The 16,193-nt window shown below is 43.5% G+C and overlaps 1 protein-coding gene across 1 annotated transcript in view; it reads right to left on the reverse strand.

Moving 5' to 3' along the window:
• JARID2 (jumonji and AT-rich interaction domain containing 2) overlaps nt 1-16,193 on the reverse strand; it is a 225,841-nt gene that overhangs the window by 24,431 nt on the left and 185,217 nt on the right. The window contains exons 6-8 of the mRNA XM_084279710.1: nt 15,482-15,711; nt 7,026-8,043; nt 2,340-2,839 (exon numbers count right to left, since the gene is read on the reverse strand). Coding sequence (XP_084135836.1) covers nt 2,340-2,839; nt 7,026-8,043; nt 15,482-15,711 — 1,748 coding nt within the window. The remainder of the gene's footprint in view (nt 1-2,339; nt 2,840-7,025; nt 8,044-15,481; nt 15,712-16,193) is intronic.

Below are 16,193 nucleotides of genomic sequence, written 5' to 3' on the forward strand. Positions count from 1 at the left end.
TGACAGATTAAAAGGTTTGTTCCATGAAAAGCCATGAAGTACTCTCTGCTTAAAGCTCTGAGCCAGCACCACCTCATCTCAGTCTTATTAAAAACCCCAGTGAGAAACTACAGTCATTTTACTAGTCTTCTGGGTTGCTCTGGTGCATCAAGATCATTGCATAATCTCTTAATTTCTATGCCTTGAGGCTTGCTCTAGGTGAAATAACTGTTTCTCCTGCATCAGTCCTTCTACAGGGCTTTCTCCCAAGTGCTGTGGAAAGGAAGCTATGCGCCTCTCCGTGCACTCAGACTGACTGGGCATCCCGCTGGGCACACCGCACCAGGGATCTCTCAGAAACACACTGCAGATCTATTTCCCCATTTTCTCCCTGGCCCATCACCTGTGACAGCAGTTCCCAGACTCCACGCCACAGAGAGCAGGATGGGATTCAAACTGGCATGCTCCAGTGTCTGGGAAGCTGCCGGCCCCATGGCAGACAACCCAAGACATTGCCTGAGCAGCTCTACGTGCTGCAGCTGCTTTGGTGTGTGGGGAGAGCACTGGCCTGCAGGCTCAGCGATGCTCATCTCTAACAGCTCCTATGCTCAGAAAGAAAGTATTCCTACCGAGTATTCCTACACTCATGCAGGGTCTGATGCTGCTTGTCAGTGATTTTTGGGCAGCAACAGCAATCTGGAGCTCTCAGCCTTCTGGGATCAAGGCCTGGGGCTCAGCAGACTCGGGCTGGTTATACTAGCTGCGCTTTGCTTGTTTGCCTTTCTTTTTATTTTCCAAGTCTGATTAAGGTACTTATCACAAATCCCAATCTTGCTTTTCTGAGTTACTTTGTATCTTCTAAATTGTAACTTGGAACTTGAACTGGAAAAGACAGAGGCATTTTCCCCCCTGAACTGGGAGGCTGTTCATACAGCAGTCAGGGTAAATTGTATCAAATTTTTCATTTAACATCATTAAGCACAGGATATTAAGCACAGAAATGCCACTTCACTATTCACAAATGCTGCTGTCATTAGATAAGCGGCTCTCCAACAGCAGCATGGCAAAGAGATTGCTTTTCAAAGGTGGGATTGAGGTCAGAGTCCTGGAGTAAAAGAATTTTTGGGCTGACAAATCATAACAGGCTGCAACAGAAACCTGAAGCAAGCTTTTAAAGCTCGAGTCATGAGCTCATGCGGTCCCTAAATAGCTTAACAATAAGCCACTTTGGGCTATCTGGCTTCATTTCCTGGTGATGGAAGTGAGACTGGAAGGGGAAGAACAGCCTATTCCTTTATGGGCACAGACACTCAACGCTGTATTTCTCTCAGAGCACAGCTACACAATTCAACACAACTCAGAACTGCACTACAAGTTGCAGTGCCAAGGTCTTGCTCCAGAGTAGGAGACAGCCAAATAAAACACAGTGAAAGAGTCAGCATTCCTTCATAAATGGATGTACTTGATCTGTGGAGGACTGAGCTCCCCACGTGACCGTGCTGAGCAAAATCTGGCATCGCAGATGAAAATATTGTTTGCATTTCAATTTGCCCTTTCTCAGTGTAGTAGTATTTCTAATGATGCTAGTTCTGATGTGGAGCGCTACTTCACTCAACAGGAGACTTGCAAGAAGCAGGAATGAGAAGGCAGAACATTACTTTGAGTGTCACTAGGAAATGAAAATAAAAACTGTGTCAGCAAAGATAACTGGGCAGAGCCATACAGGGACCTCTCACAAGGGGAGCAGAGCCCAGTGCATCTTGTTACGACAATAACACCTTCAAGCCTTTCCAGACATCCCACAGGAGCCAGGCAGATCAGGATAAAGCCACCAGACACACATACACACACTCTCCCCTTAGAATCACAGAATGGCATGGGTTGGAAGGGATGCCAAGGATCATAAGAGTTCCAACCCCCCTGCCACAGGCAGGGTCACCAACCTCCAGGCCTGGATCTACACAAGGTTGCCCCATCCAACCTGGCCTTGAACACCTCCAGGGATGGGATATCCACCTCCTCTCTGGGCAGCCTGTTCCAGTACCTCACCACTCTCTCTGTAAAAAACTTCCCCCTAATATCTCATTTAAACCTTTCTTCCTTTAGCTTTAGTCCATTCCCCCTTGTCCTGCCATTGTCTACCCTTTTAAAAAGTTGGATCCCCTCCTGTATATATGCTCCCTTCAGGTACTGGAAGACTGCAGTGAGGTCCCCCCGCAGCCCCGCTGGCTGCACTGATGCCTCGGGTGACACTGCAGCCCATCAGCCCCCTGCAACTGGCTGGGTTTGCACCCAGATGCCACCCAGATGAGATCACCATCAGTTCTGCAAAACAAAATCGGCAGAGCCTGCCTCGTTACCTTGTATATACACTTGTGTAAGTCGCTAAGAACTCCCTCCTCTTCCTCCTCGTCCTCTTTTGTGGTCTCCTTTTCCTGAGCGAAGAGCCGCCGCCTGCCTGTCTTCAGTGGGACGTCGACCTCTTTTAATTTGTTGCGGAAGCCATTTTTGTGAACCACACCATTGATAAGTCCATTTTTGGGCTCAAACCGGGGCAAGGAATGGAACTTGTAGGCATTCTCCGAATGTCCCTCCAAAGGTCCTTTCCTCTTCTCCAAGATTTCCTTTTCGAGCAAGACCTCCTTCTCCAGTTTCTTGTGCTCCTCAGGGGAGAGGGAGTCATAGGAGAGCAAGTACTGGCAGTAGGCTTCTTGCAGCTTGGCCAGCCTGTCCTGTGCAGTTTTGGGGATGCGCAGCATGTCTGCCAGCTTGTTCCATTTCTTGAGGTCAGTCACTTGCTGCATCCCCCCCATCTCGTTGATCAGCTGGACGAAGCAGGCCAGGTCAAGCTCGCAGCCTCCTGGAGTCCACGTGTGCCAGGCAGCAGAGGAGGGGAAAGGGAAACACAGGAGCAGGTTAGGAAAGCTGCAGGTGGTTTGTGTCAAGCGCACTACCGGGCTGGGCACATACAGGATGTGCCACCCATACAGCTCCAGTCACTTGGGTACCAGAGCAGGATTGACCCCATCTCATACGCCTCCTGCTAAAGACAGGCACATTCTGCTATTTTGCTGGCTTAACTCATTCAGCAGATCATATTTTGCTTTTTGCAGTAGCCTTCCCAATGGTTACATTTGCTCTCCACATGTTTCATTCCCTTTTCAGAGCACCTTCAGCTATGTCTTGACACGTGTTTTTCTCCTGCCCATTACCCAACCCAGTGGTTGGGGAGGAGTTGCCCAAGTCTTTAAAAGCCCACATGCTCTCACCCTTCCCCTCACCTGCCAGCACTCCCAAGTTGGGTTTAGGAAGAACCAAAACAAGTGTCAAGATGGGTACTGGCAATCAAAACCACAAGTACCTATCCTTTCCGGAAGTGACACATCAAGTATCAAACGTCTGTCCAATACTTTGCAAACAGTATTTAAAAGGAGAACAGTAACATAAGTAATTTCCCTGCAGGTAGAAAAATTCTCTAAAAAACCCCCACAAACACCCCAAAAACAAGGAAGATGGGGTTGTTTGGGGTTGGTGCCTACAAATGCATTAAAAAAATCCAGACACATTATTCTCCCAGTCTGAGGCCATCCATATTTCATACTCCATTATGGTTTTTTATCTTATAAGATGACTAGCACATTTCACACTCCAGTCAAAAAATAAAAATAGAGGATTATACAAACTGCAGCATAAAAAGCAGCCAAATGGGCGAGGAACAATGAAAGAAACATCATCAATACTCTCAAAGCACAGAAATAAATCATCAGCAGAAAGAGTGAAGAAATGGACCAAAGACCAAAGACCACCTACAATTCAACAGGGTGCTGCTGGGAAAAAAAGAGAGAATTAATACAAAACTTGTGTCAACATCCCTGACACTACATTGTCTCTCCTTCCCTTTTTTCTTCAAGAAAAGTAAAAACTCATTATGCCACAGCCATTTCAGAGCACTCAGAAATGCTATTACACAACAGAGAACTGGAAGGAGCAACATTATGGTAAATACTTACTGTCGGATGCACAGCTACAGCATCTTAAGTGCAATCACCTAGTGCAAGCAGCATTACTTTCTTCAAACTACCTTGTGCTGCATCTCGGGCACTTCATAGCTGATCCCAATTTTTCCTTCCTCCTTCTGCTTTCCCCTCTTCCACCACTAGTGCCAACCCAGTGCAGAGGGAGGCTCAGCAGTGTAAACCAGTGTGAAATGTTTTGGGTAATAGCTGTGAGGGAAGCAGACCAGTGCCTCAGGCTGCTCACTAATGCTGCCTGCACAGCACTGGGCAAAGGCGTGAAGAAAGGGCAATGGTTTTTGGCTGCAGCCAAAACCATGGGGAAGTCTTTGAGGAGTAAGGCAAGGTGGAGTCAGGGCCATGGAGCAACAGATTTATTCAGTTTAGTAATTTATTTTATGGGGAGTCAAAATGGTGAAGTCTTGAAGCTGAGAAAAGGCCAACATCATTGGAAAACATGACCTAAATTTCAAAGGTTTCCTTTCTATCCCCTTTAATCTTCCCCATGAAACAACTTTCAAGCTGGCCTCTATTATAGGCTGTTACTTTTTTGGTCTAGTGGTTTATATACACAGTTCACAAATAAGCTGAAGGCATAATTCAAGATTGCTTTCCGTCCCAATGGGTTCAGCGACCTACATAAAGCTGAGGACCGTATTCCTTAACTTCCAAAGAAGTGTGGTCCAAGTTTAATGTTATATGTGCTCTCCAGTGGGACAAATAGCGCAGATCCAGCTGAAGGCCCTAGTTTCAACACTGTTTATGAGCTATTTAAGAAATATGATTTTCTCCTGCATCATGGAATGATCACTCATAATCACTCCGCAATATTAGAGGTCGAGCAGCACATGATTCAAGCGGAGCCTTGGGTATCTGGCAGATCCTCCACAGGGCCAGCTACAGCTAGGGGTTACAAAATGGTCTCAATTAGAATTCCATTTCACACAGTCACAACCTTTTGGAAGCATTTCTATCTCAGGCTGATGTTTTCTTGGAACAACCTAAGCATGTTACTTAAACTTTCCTTGAAAGGCTGAAGGGGAAGCGGAGGGAAACGGAGGGGGGAAAAAAAAGAGAGCTGTTACCCCATTTGTAAGCCTCCACAGCAAAATGGCTTAAATAGGAGACCTGGCACCTGTTATACAGAAATAGCATCTGGCTTTTTTAATTGGCTTAATTTCACAAAGTTTGGAAAAAAATTTAATTGCCTGGTGAGCAATGTCATTTTGGAAAGAAAAGAGATCTTAAATCTTCAGGTACATGCTGAATACTCTGGAGTTACACAGGTCGTTGGCAAAACTCCCGTTTACTTCACTGGAAGCGTGATTTGGGCCTGGAATGAGGGATATGTATGTATATCTACTTAAATAAGCGTGCATTTATCACCACAGATTCTTTTGTATCCTTCCTGCTGGAACCAAGGGATTTCTCATCTTTGTACACTGATGATCTCCAGCTTCTTTTCTCCATTTTGTTTTCAATTTTAAACATGAGAGAGGTAGGAAATTAACTGCAGGAAGGATACGTAGGATGCAAATTTTACAAGAGACTGTGCCAGCTGTATAGCACCCAGCAAAATAAAACCCTTCCTTATTAATTAGGCTCTTAGGTGCTTAAATAATACAAATAATTAACAGTAATGCCACCTTAACGCCGATTTAAGGTATTTCATTAAAAAGTTAACATTGTCCTAGGAGCATTAATTGAGCTGCCTTGCACATTTTCTCCTCTCTCTCACCAATGTAAATTTAATTCATTATTCTTCTCTATTAGCACACAACCATTGCATACATTAGGCATACAAAATGTTCAGTTATTGCTGCTTGAGTGGTTTTAATTTTCAGATTTCCTTGAACGTTTCTGCACGGCTACTGCAGAAGAGAGGTAACCCTCGTCCCTCCTCCTTAAATCCTGTCATTTCCCTGTTGTGCCCTGCACCTCTTCACCATAAACTCTGCCATCTCTGCCTGCGTTTTTACGCATTTCCCTCACTTCCCATAGGTGGGACATAATGTAAGCTGGAAAACTGAAGGAGAGGAAAAAGCACGGTGATCAGTTTGAACAGAAAAGCACATCCTTTAAATCCCACTGGTGTTGGTGGCTGCCTCTGATCGGATCATGCCTCAAAGGCAAAACTCTAGCCTCAAGCCACAGCACGCAGGTCCTCAAAACACTTCAAAACCAAAGGGGAGGGCTAACAAACATTAGCACCACAAGTTTCTTACTCTGTCATGGCTGCACAGGCAGTAGAGATGGAGGGGGCTCACCGCCTGGTTCATTTGTATGCTGCTGTTGTCATGTTTTTACAAACTATTGTCACATTTTTGTCACGTGTCATATCTGACAGCAGACCACAAACCAAGAATTCTGTTAAATAAGTGATTCTCACTCAGGCATTAGCCCTGGCAGACACCTGCTGGGAGAAATAATGAAACCTCCATTTTGCAATCAACCACATTTTACTGCCTATTCTTGACACTTAATGGTTGTTAAATGTCAGCAGGTCACTGCAAATTTGTGATTTTAAGTGTCTGAGTACCCAAATAGAAGTCAGTTCCGAGATATTTTCTTTCCTCCTTGGTTAAATGCTTTTAAAGGGGGGGAGGGAGAGAATATTTGCATTCAAGCTTGGCAGCACTGCAACCCTGTTTGCAAAACATCGTTGGAAAGGTCCGAAAAATATTCCAAGGCAACACTTAAACTGAGGCAATCAACATCCATAGTGGTACTACCCACAAAAATAAACAGCCAGGAAAGGAGAAGATCCTGAAATCCAGAAACCAAGATCCCACATAGCTTTCCCCCCCACCCCCCGAGTGAAATAAAGAACTGGCAGGAGGAAGGTGGCAACATAAAGTCCCCCAAGGAAAGCTCCCCGACAATCCAACTGGCAGATGGAGAAAGAGAGAGACCCCATGCTCTGCACTGTCGAGTGAACAGGAGTTTGGGTAAGCATAAAGGCAAACTGAGCATAAAGTCGTACACGGACGCTAACAAGCAGCGGCAAAAGGCCAATGAAACCACAGCCCTTACCTATGAGTGGGAGTTCGTCCATGGTAATGCCCTGAGATTTGAGGTGCTTCTTGATACAGGCCAGCCGCTGCACGTTGGGTCCCCAGCGCCTGCCTAGCTTGTGTATGTGCTGAATCTGTGTCACAAACCGCATTTCATCATTTAGCTTGCACTCAGGTCTCCAGTCTGGAGGAGGAATCACCCTGCACATCCCATACTTCTCTACCTGAGCTCGGACTGACTCAATGTATATCAGTGGGTCATGAAATTCCTTGGTGGAGGGCCTAAGGATGGGAATCTCCCCCAGCATCCCCCACCCAGACTTACTACTGCCCTTTTCGTGCTTTCCCATTGAGTCTTGTGGCTTGTGCAAGGACTCCGCTTGAGAGGTAGAACGATTTTCACAGGAGGCATTTTCAGTTTTGCCATGTGCTTGTTTCCCTGGCGTACTCTTTCCAGCAGTGGCTCTTTTCGGCCTATTTCTTTCCAAACTCTTCTCTGGCACTTCCTTTTTAAGGTGTCCATTCAGCAAAGGCTTTTCTATAGCTGCCTTTTTGCTGGCAGCTTCTGCCAAGTTGACGGCCCCTTTCATTCTCTTGGTGGGCGACTGTATTTTGTCGATGTGATTCATCTCTTCCAGCCTCCTTTTCGAATTGCGCAGCCCCTCCCTTAACTGTCTCCCCACCTCCTTAGTGCATGTCTTTTGGTTCAACTTGCCATTGACTTTTACACCATTGACAGCGGTATTGTTAGACTTGGATGCTCCAAGGGATAGCACCTGTTTGCGGGTTTTTGCATTGCTACTTTCTATTTTCCCTGAGATTGTGTGGTTGACAGGTGAACTGGGTTTGTGGTGATTTAGTTTGGTTTCCTTGACCAGTTCTTTCTTGGCTTTGGTGTATGTGACAGTTCCCTTTGTCACTGTTGCAGTGTACTTCACAGTTTTGGACGGTGAAGGTCTGACTTCTCTCATCTTTTTGGCACTGGCTGCATTTGCACTCGGAGATGACATTCGAGTGATCCCGTTGACTTTAGAAACCTGCAATGCCAGGAGTGTTGCAGAGGGAGCAGAAGGAAGGAAACAGAAAACAGAGAAGTAAATTAATAACGTTACCGCTCAGCCACAACGTCCCAGTTGCTGGACAACCACACTCTGCAGTCCTGACTCCCAGCCCCTTTGTACAATCTTCATACACTGGTTTTCACCCAGGCAAGAGGAGGTACTGGGCATTTATAACAAACAAACAGAACAGAACTTAACTTTTAAAAGGAAAAAGAACCAAAAAAGTCCCCAGAAAGCCAATCTTGCTTTCAGAGGGTATGAAGCCTCTGACATTAAGAAGGGTCAGGCCCCTTGAGTCCACTACCCCCCTCCTTGTCTATCAGAAAGCCTGTTACGGTATCACAAAACACAGGTAGTCTGACTTGGAAACTAATTCATTATCACCTTCTCTGGCCCTCAGGCATTCTCTCTGTCCCACCCAACTTCCCTTAAAGACTGTGAATACATTTTACTAGTGTTTAGCAGACAAGCTAGCCAGCATATACCATCTACTGTAACTGCAAAAAGAAAAGAAAAGGAAAAAAAAGAGGCAACAAAGAACCCCACCCACATACTGAGATTCAAACCAACCTCCTATCTATAGGTACATACATACAAAAATGATATATTGAACACATTATGCACCCAACAGATCAGGATGGCCAAGAAGGATCCAGTCTGTAACACGTATTAAATCTTGGGAGGCATCCTGTTGCTGAATTCATTAATTGGAAAGAAAAATATGTACAGTATATGCATTTTTTTAAAAGCTTGATATCTGGGCAGTTTTGCTGACACATGTTTTATTGCATCATATTGTCATTGCAACTTGGAATTGCTGGACTCCTCTGCTTTCTCTTAGACACCTAAACCCAACAATGAAACTAGAATTTTAAATATAAGAGAGGTTAAGCACGAAAGCAACCCTCGGCATCAAAGGGAATTGTGACAGCTCCATGCTGCCAAAGCTAAGCTCCACTACTAAGAAAATAAAGTTTAAACCTCAAACAAATGTCAGCATTTAAACATTGCTGTCTCACATCCCTAAACTACCGTTAGTGCAGAAACACCTATCCAAAAATGAGGAACACTGATAAAAGTGCCTCAAGTGAAAACACACAGTACATTACCCCACATCAGTGCTCAGGTGGATAGCACCACTCCTGTGAGATTTCAAAATAGTTGCCAAATTAGTAAGGATGACAGCCTCTCTCAAATGAATGCAAGAATTGGGAGTCACTTACAAAGTAGGGGTAAAATGTTTTAAAATAAGGATCAAATAGAGACCCAAAAAATAATGCTACGGTCTTGCATTAAGTGACTTGGAGAACAGGACCTGGAACCTGGGGACTGTGCATACACACACATGCGTGTACATGCATTTACTGTGTGTGTTTCCTCCTCTGTGCTCCAGAAGCAGGAGCAGGGGGAACAGCTTTTTAAAGCCCATCCATATTCTTGTTCTTCCTGTGCTTCCAAGGGAGGAGCACTTAAAGAAAATCCAGTTAACTGATGACACGAGTTTTTACCTTGAGCTTCCCAAAGATGTAGGAGATATTATCTGGAAAGCAACCACTTGCTAACAGAAATGCATTTATCCATTTCCCTTGAAATTTAGGCAGTGCTCTGCATCTGAAACGGATGCCTGGGTTTGGTTTTTACAGAGCTTTTTTCACACCACAGAGCAGATGCTGAGTAGTGAGAGAGCTGCTGAGACATTGTCTCCTGCCTGCAGCAGCCACAACAAGCGTTGAACATCTCTGGCTTTGTAAGTAGCCAGGAACATCGATTACAGATTTCATCTAGACTAATAGAGAAGAATTGATTGGGAACTGGGAAGGGAAGGTAATCTGGGTGACAGTGATCATTAAATGCGTTTTCAATTCTAAGATGTGACAATAGTAGAGAAAGGACAGCAGACAAAGACAAACCACACAACCCAACAAACAAAAAGAAAACACACCTGCAAAAAACCCAAACCAAGCAGTTCCCACTCAGAGGAGGGACACAAAGCACAGGCCATTACAACAGTTCATGAAGTTCTCTAATGATTGAAAAATTAGAACTCTAAGAATCACAGCAAGAAGTTGAAACACAATTACATGACTGAGGGCAACTAAAGCATGCATGGGGAAAATCAGAAAGGCAAAGGAGCTAAAGAAACTTCACTTAGCAAGGAACATAAAGAGTAACACACAAAACCCTTATAAACACCTTAAAAGTACAAAGACGACAAAGACCAGCAGAAATCAACCACCTTGCAAGGTCAAAACTCAAATGCAACACTTTGGCAGAAGCGTTTGTACTTCTTTTGTCTTAGCCATCACCAAAAGCACCACTGACTGAGTACTTACCAGGTACATAGCATAACCAATTTTGGGGAAAGAGCTAGAAGCACTTCTGCTCTAGTTAGTTTTCAACTCTAACTAGTTCTGAACTCCAGCTAGTTCAGCTAGAGAACTCCGGCAAGCTAAAGTATACCTAGATGACTTAAAGCATGGCTCTTCCAGAGAAGTGGAGGGCAGGCAAAATCTACCTAACTTCAAACTCTAAACCCATTCTGGAACAAATCATCAAAAAGTTAATTTGTAAACACACAAATTATAAATAATACTAAAAACAAACAAACAAGCAAACCAAACAAAAAAACCACCCCACCCATAGTTTTGCCAAAATATCACATCAAGTTAAGTTCATCATTTTCTGATGGACACCTGGCTGAGCAAACACACAACTCTGTGTCGGTAGGGCTCCAGTCACTGCCCCATGTGACATTGCATCAAACAAACTCCTGAGACACATCCTAGACATAATTACTGTAAAGTAGCTTCACAAGGGATTAAAGAAAGTCATCCTCAAGAGAAGCTATCCATTGTCATAGTCCACTGCCATCCTGGGAAGGTGTTTCAGGTGACTTTCTGCAGGGACTTGTCTTGGCCTCACTTCTACCAAGTACTTCCCGCTGCTACTTGGATTATCACAAAATTTGCCAGCGATGCACTCCTGGAAGGGACTCTGGTGACAAGGTGAAAGTCAAAGGCAATCTCGAAGAACTTGTTTCAGAACACTCTAACAATAAAAGGAAGTGCTATTTTTAGGAAGGACAAATCAAATGCATGCAGGGGAGGAATAACATTTGGGGACCACAGCGAGCTGCAAAACACGATGGTGGTACAAAGCACACAAATCTCTTTCTGGGACCTATTACTAAGAATGCCAAAAGCAAGGGACAGGAGCACAGCACCCAGCATCAGGCTCACAGTAGGAGAAAAAATGTAAGGCAGTGGAGCAAGTCTAAAAGAACACTAAATGCTCAGGTATATGGAAATAGGACTTTTACTGAAAAGCCAAGGGAGCTGGTCTTGTTTAGTCTGAAAGAGATGACTGTGGGACAACTCTGTAATGATCCTCCAACGCATAAGGAGCTCCTCTGAAAAGAGAGAGTAAATGTTCTTTCTGTGTTCACTGGGAAAGGGCAGGGGGAACCTTTAGTTGTCTACAAAGATGATCTGAGGTACAACTATGAGAACTTTCTAATTAGTAGAAAAGGATGGAAGAAGCTGTCAAAGGGAGTTGTGAAGCCTCCTCTATGGGAGGTTTTCTAGAAGGTTCAAGAAGGCCATAGCTATATTACCATACTGTCAGGTACAGTCAAGACAACACCCCAGAGGGAGCAGTCCGGCTGTACAGAGGCACCTTGTCACTCCAGCTTTCCTATCATCTAAAAGAAAAATTAATAAAAGAAGTTGTGACCAGAAGTCTGAAGGGTCATCTAGGGCACTCCTTCAGGAAGGGGTGGTGTCACAGGGCCTGAGAACACAAACACAGTCATGGAGAAAGTGTTCCTGGAGAAAGGCAAGATCCTCACAGCTCCTCCTCTTCAAAGAGAAACATTCTATTGGCACCATCAACTTTAGGCCAGAATTAAAACTGCCAAGACACAAACCTCTGGAAAAAACTGAATTAATTAAGAAAACAGCAACTGATCACAACCGTTTAGAGTTGTCAGAATACCTCCGCACAATGAAAGCTTAGATCTCTCCAGGCCAAATCTTGAACAGAACAGGTACATAAGCTTTGGCTATCTAACCTCCAATCCTAGGTTGTAAGAGCACTATTTTGAGCTTTTTATTCAGACTTAGTGACTTTATTCCAATGACAAACAGGTCCTGAAGTAGAGAACACTTGGCTTTGAGGATTTATTTCTGACTGCTAATGAAGGAGACCCCACAAGAAACAGAGACTGCTGAAAACTACTGCAGGACCGTCCATCTTTCTAGGGTAGACACAACACGATGGTTTTCAAGTGCTTCTCCCTCTTCCCTCCCCAGATGCCCCCAGGAATGTTAAGGGTTATCAGAAAGGATAGAATAATGTTTAAGGTACAGCAGTATTATCATATAGACCAGAACAGACCACGCTTCAAACAGGAATAGGCTGCAAACAAACATCTTCCAGCTGGAAACAAGTGGAACAAACAACGTGGTCATAGCCCACCATCAAAGCAACAGGTGGATTCAGGATTTCACATTGACAAATGTGAAATTCTGGCTGGTCAGTCAACACCTACATGTTCCTGGTCTGTACTTGTCTCTGAGGACCCATCAGACGATTGGAACCAAAAGAAACAAGAAATTGTGGTAGGCATTTTCTTACCTTTCTACTGTTGATATGTCTCCCCCCAAACCAAACATACACACACAGAGTCAGCCTAAAAAATTGGCCACACTGACAGGTGCGCAGGTTCACCAAATGGGGGTCTATGCCACAGCTCCATCCCGAGGCAGTGCTTACACTGAGCGCATAAGAAAGAAGTCAATTTAATTCAAATAGTAACAAAGTGATTGACATTAGCCTTACATGACTCATAGTCTTGAGCTAAAGGTGAAACTAGGGATATGAATAATTTTATCTTTGCTTTTCAGCTATCTTCTCAGTTCTGCTGACATATATTTGTCTTCAGACCTTTCTTTTCTCCACTTTACTGAACACCTGCCTTGCAGTAAAAGACAGATTTTAAATTCTGTTGTCTTTTAAAAAGCAAATGGGACCAGCACATAGCCTTGCAGCAATTTGTTTGTTGGATTTGAACTGGTCTACATACACACCTACACCATAGCACCTGGGATCCATCCTCCAGACACATACACGCATACACACAAAATAAAGCCAACAAACAACTTGTTAGATAACAACCACAGTGGTAACAGCAACATTAGCAATACCAACAACAGTTTTGGTCCCAAACAAATTCAAGTTATGCAACTGATCTCGAATTCATTCATAAAAAATACTCGAGTGTTGATCTGAATTTTGCAGAGCTAAATTACCATATTAGGCCAAGAGAGGGCCCCATTGAACTACATTTCCTTTGCCCACAACCCCTTTGAAGTAGGGGATTTGGGAAGATAGCAAGGGAGGAAGAAAGAGAGAGAGGGAACACGTGACATGTGCAAGTGCACACCAGGAAAGGAAAGAAAGAAGGAGAGGAAAAAAGAAAATCTCTGTTAATTTCTAGTCTTCTGCCTTTATTTTCTGTAAGACTGAACAAACCAAAAACACACACATAAATAAACCACGTAAATGCACATGAACAAGGAGCAAGAACACACTGGAAGTAGGAAGAACATGTGGCTGGCACCCTGGGAAAACAACTCTCCTTTTGGAAAATACTAAAAATGACAACAAAGACTCAGGACAAGGGCAGGAAATTTAGCAAAGTCACGTAAATGGTAAGTCTAAGGATTTGCACAAAGCTAAGTCCTGTCAGGCAAAATGCATAGTCCACCTTTAGTTACAGCTACATTTTCATTAAACAGGTAAGTTAAGTACTTCTGTTAGTGTTCTCTCCATTTTGCACAGAACGACTGAAAACATCTAACACTCTATGAAGCAAAACCCACTTGGATCAGGATAAAATTCGTCTACACCTGTCTTCTCCCTTCTCAGAACTACCTTCACAAGTGATGGCAGTTGACTTCCACAAGTTTTAGCCATTCATACTTCAGTGACAAAGCATTTCACAAAAGTATTCCAGTTGACTTAAAATAATGAAGTATCAAGCGCATCCTTACGCTTTGGGAAACTTGTTCAACATGAAGAGTGCACGGCAGAGTGTGTCACAGCAAGGACCACAGGACGCTCATAGTGTCACAAAAAAGCAAGCCAAAAGGATGAAAAAGACGACAGACATTCAAGAAAAAATTGCCATGGGAGAATAAAGAAGGGAAGTCTTACACAGGTACGAAGAAATATACTGTAGATAGCCTTCAGGATCTCATATTTTATTTAATACAAATCCAGTGGAGGCATTTCAGGAGAAGCTAAACTCCACTGAAACACAGGTCATGGAAGATTTCCTCAACAAGACACTACTGTTTCACTTTTTGCCATTCTTCATTTCCAAGCCTATAACTGAGAGGTGCCATTCAAGGCCTTGACAGCCCCACAAGACGGCAATTCTAGCTCAAATGAAGGAAGCCTACTCAAAAGAAAAACCTTTAGATGTCAGCAAATAAAGACTGTCTCTAATTGCCCTGTTGAGAATTAACTGCTGCAAAAGCTGCAAGTGTAGCAAGCTTTCTCTACTGCACTGCCCTACCGCAGGTACCCTGCTAACGCAGCCCCGTACTGTACCAGAACACTGACCAGGGATTTTGAAAGTCTTTGAGAAAAAATTTATTTGACAGTTGCTATTTTACGTGTCCTTTGATCCAATCATCAAAAATAGATGGAGACACATCTTGCCCAAACACCAGTCATAAGCACCAAAAGATTAGCCTGCTAAACTTCCACACCCAAATACCAAGTCAGACTGAGACAAGCCCCTTGCTGAATTTTTGTTGCTAGTTTTTAACCAAGTAACATGAAAGTCTGAATTTCTCCTCACTGGTACGCCCACTGTGAAGGAGAATGTCCTACAGCAGCTCCTTCATGCATCAGCAAAACGGTTTTTCTAGCCTCCAAGGTTTGTGAGGCCCATATGCTACAAGAGACCTGAGCGTAACGTCAGCTTCTCTGCAATGCCAGTGAGCCTCTAAGATAACCCGAGCTGACTAGCCATACACAAAAGGAGTTCATTCTTCCACGTGCTGCCAGCCTTGGCACTGTCAGCAGAGGTGCCAACAAGAGTGCCAGTCAGAAAGGTTTCATAAATAGCAATGTGAACTTTACCCTTTCCTATGTACACACCGGGTATTATAAAGACAGGGTTGTAAAGCATGCTGCATCACACTGACTTCCTGTGTATGTATCACTTTTCTTTTTTCCTTCTTTCTCTCTTTCTCTCTCTTTCACTGAAAATTAACTCCCTGCTGTCTCCAGAGCATGCTCTTAAGGATTGCCATGTTCACTCTATGTCAGGCAGTGGAAAATGAAGCTAGCACCTTAAAAGTCTGTGTTTCCCACGTGTCCACAGTAGAGTGCAATTTATTACCTGTTTCCTTAAGTCCTGAGCCGATCTATGAAGTGTGTGGTGGTTGTTAGCAGTAAGCCCTTTCGTGGAGGAGCCAGTGTTTGTAGTAGGGTGGTGATTAGCAGCAGCCTGGTCTTTTCGGCTCTCAGCCTTATGTTCGCTGTTCTTCTCCTTCCCTGGTGTGGCCTCTTTGCTTTTGTGTTTCTGAGCAGGTTCTTTCTCCTTCGATGATTTGCTGGACCCATTGAAAACTGAGAAGAGAGAAAAATCAGACTATTAAGTAAAAAAAAAAAAAACCAACAAAGGAAAAAAAAAAAAAACCATGAAGGAAAAAAAACCCAAAACAAGACCAGATTCTTCATTCAAAACAACCTAAATTTGTCTGCTGTCAGTGTTGGATATTTAGTGTCTCCTTATATCTAAAGTGAAACCAATACAGAAATAGAAGCCCTACTTTGCATATTTCTGTATACGAACAGATTTACTGATGTATTTCCTTTGCTTGTTAACACACATTATCTCCAATATCCAAATTAAAACATACAAGGTATATTACTGTTTTGATTGACCTAAATTTAGACTTATCAGTTTGATTTTTATTTATGACAGTTTTAATTAACTTTTCTCTGTTGCAGTGAAGGAATTCTAAACATAACCTAAACAGAAAAAGGATCTATTTTTACATTAATGTAAAAGAAAGGAAGCATTCCATGAAAAAGCATGTTTTGTTTTC

This window comes from Gallinula chloropus (assembly GCF_964237585.1).
Source record: "Gallinula chloropus genome assembly, chromosome: 2".
Taxonomy (NCBI): Eukaryota; Metazoa; Chordata; class Aves; order Gruiformes; family Rallidae; genus Gallinula; species Gallinula chloropus.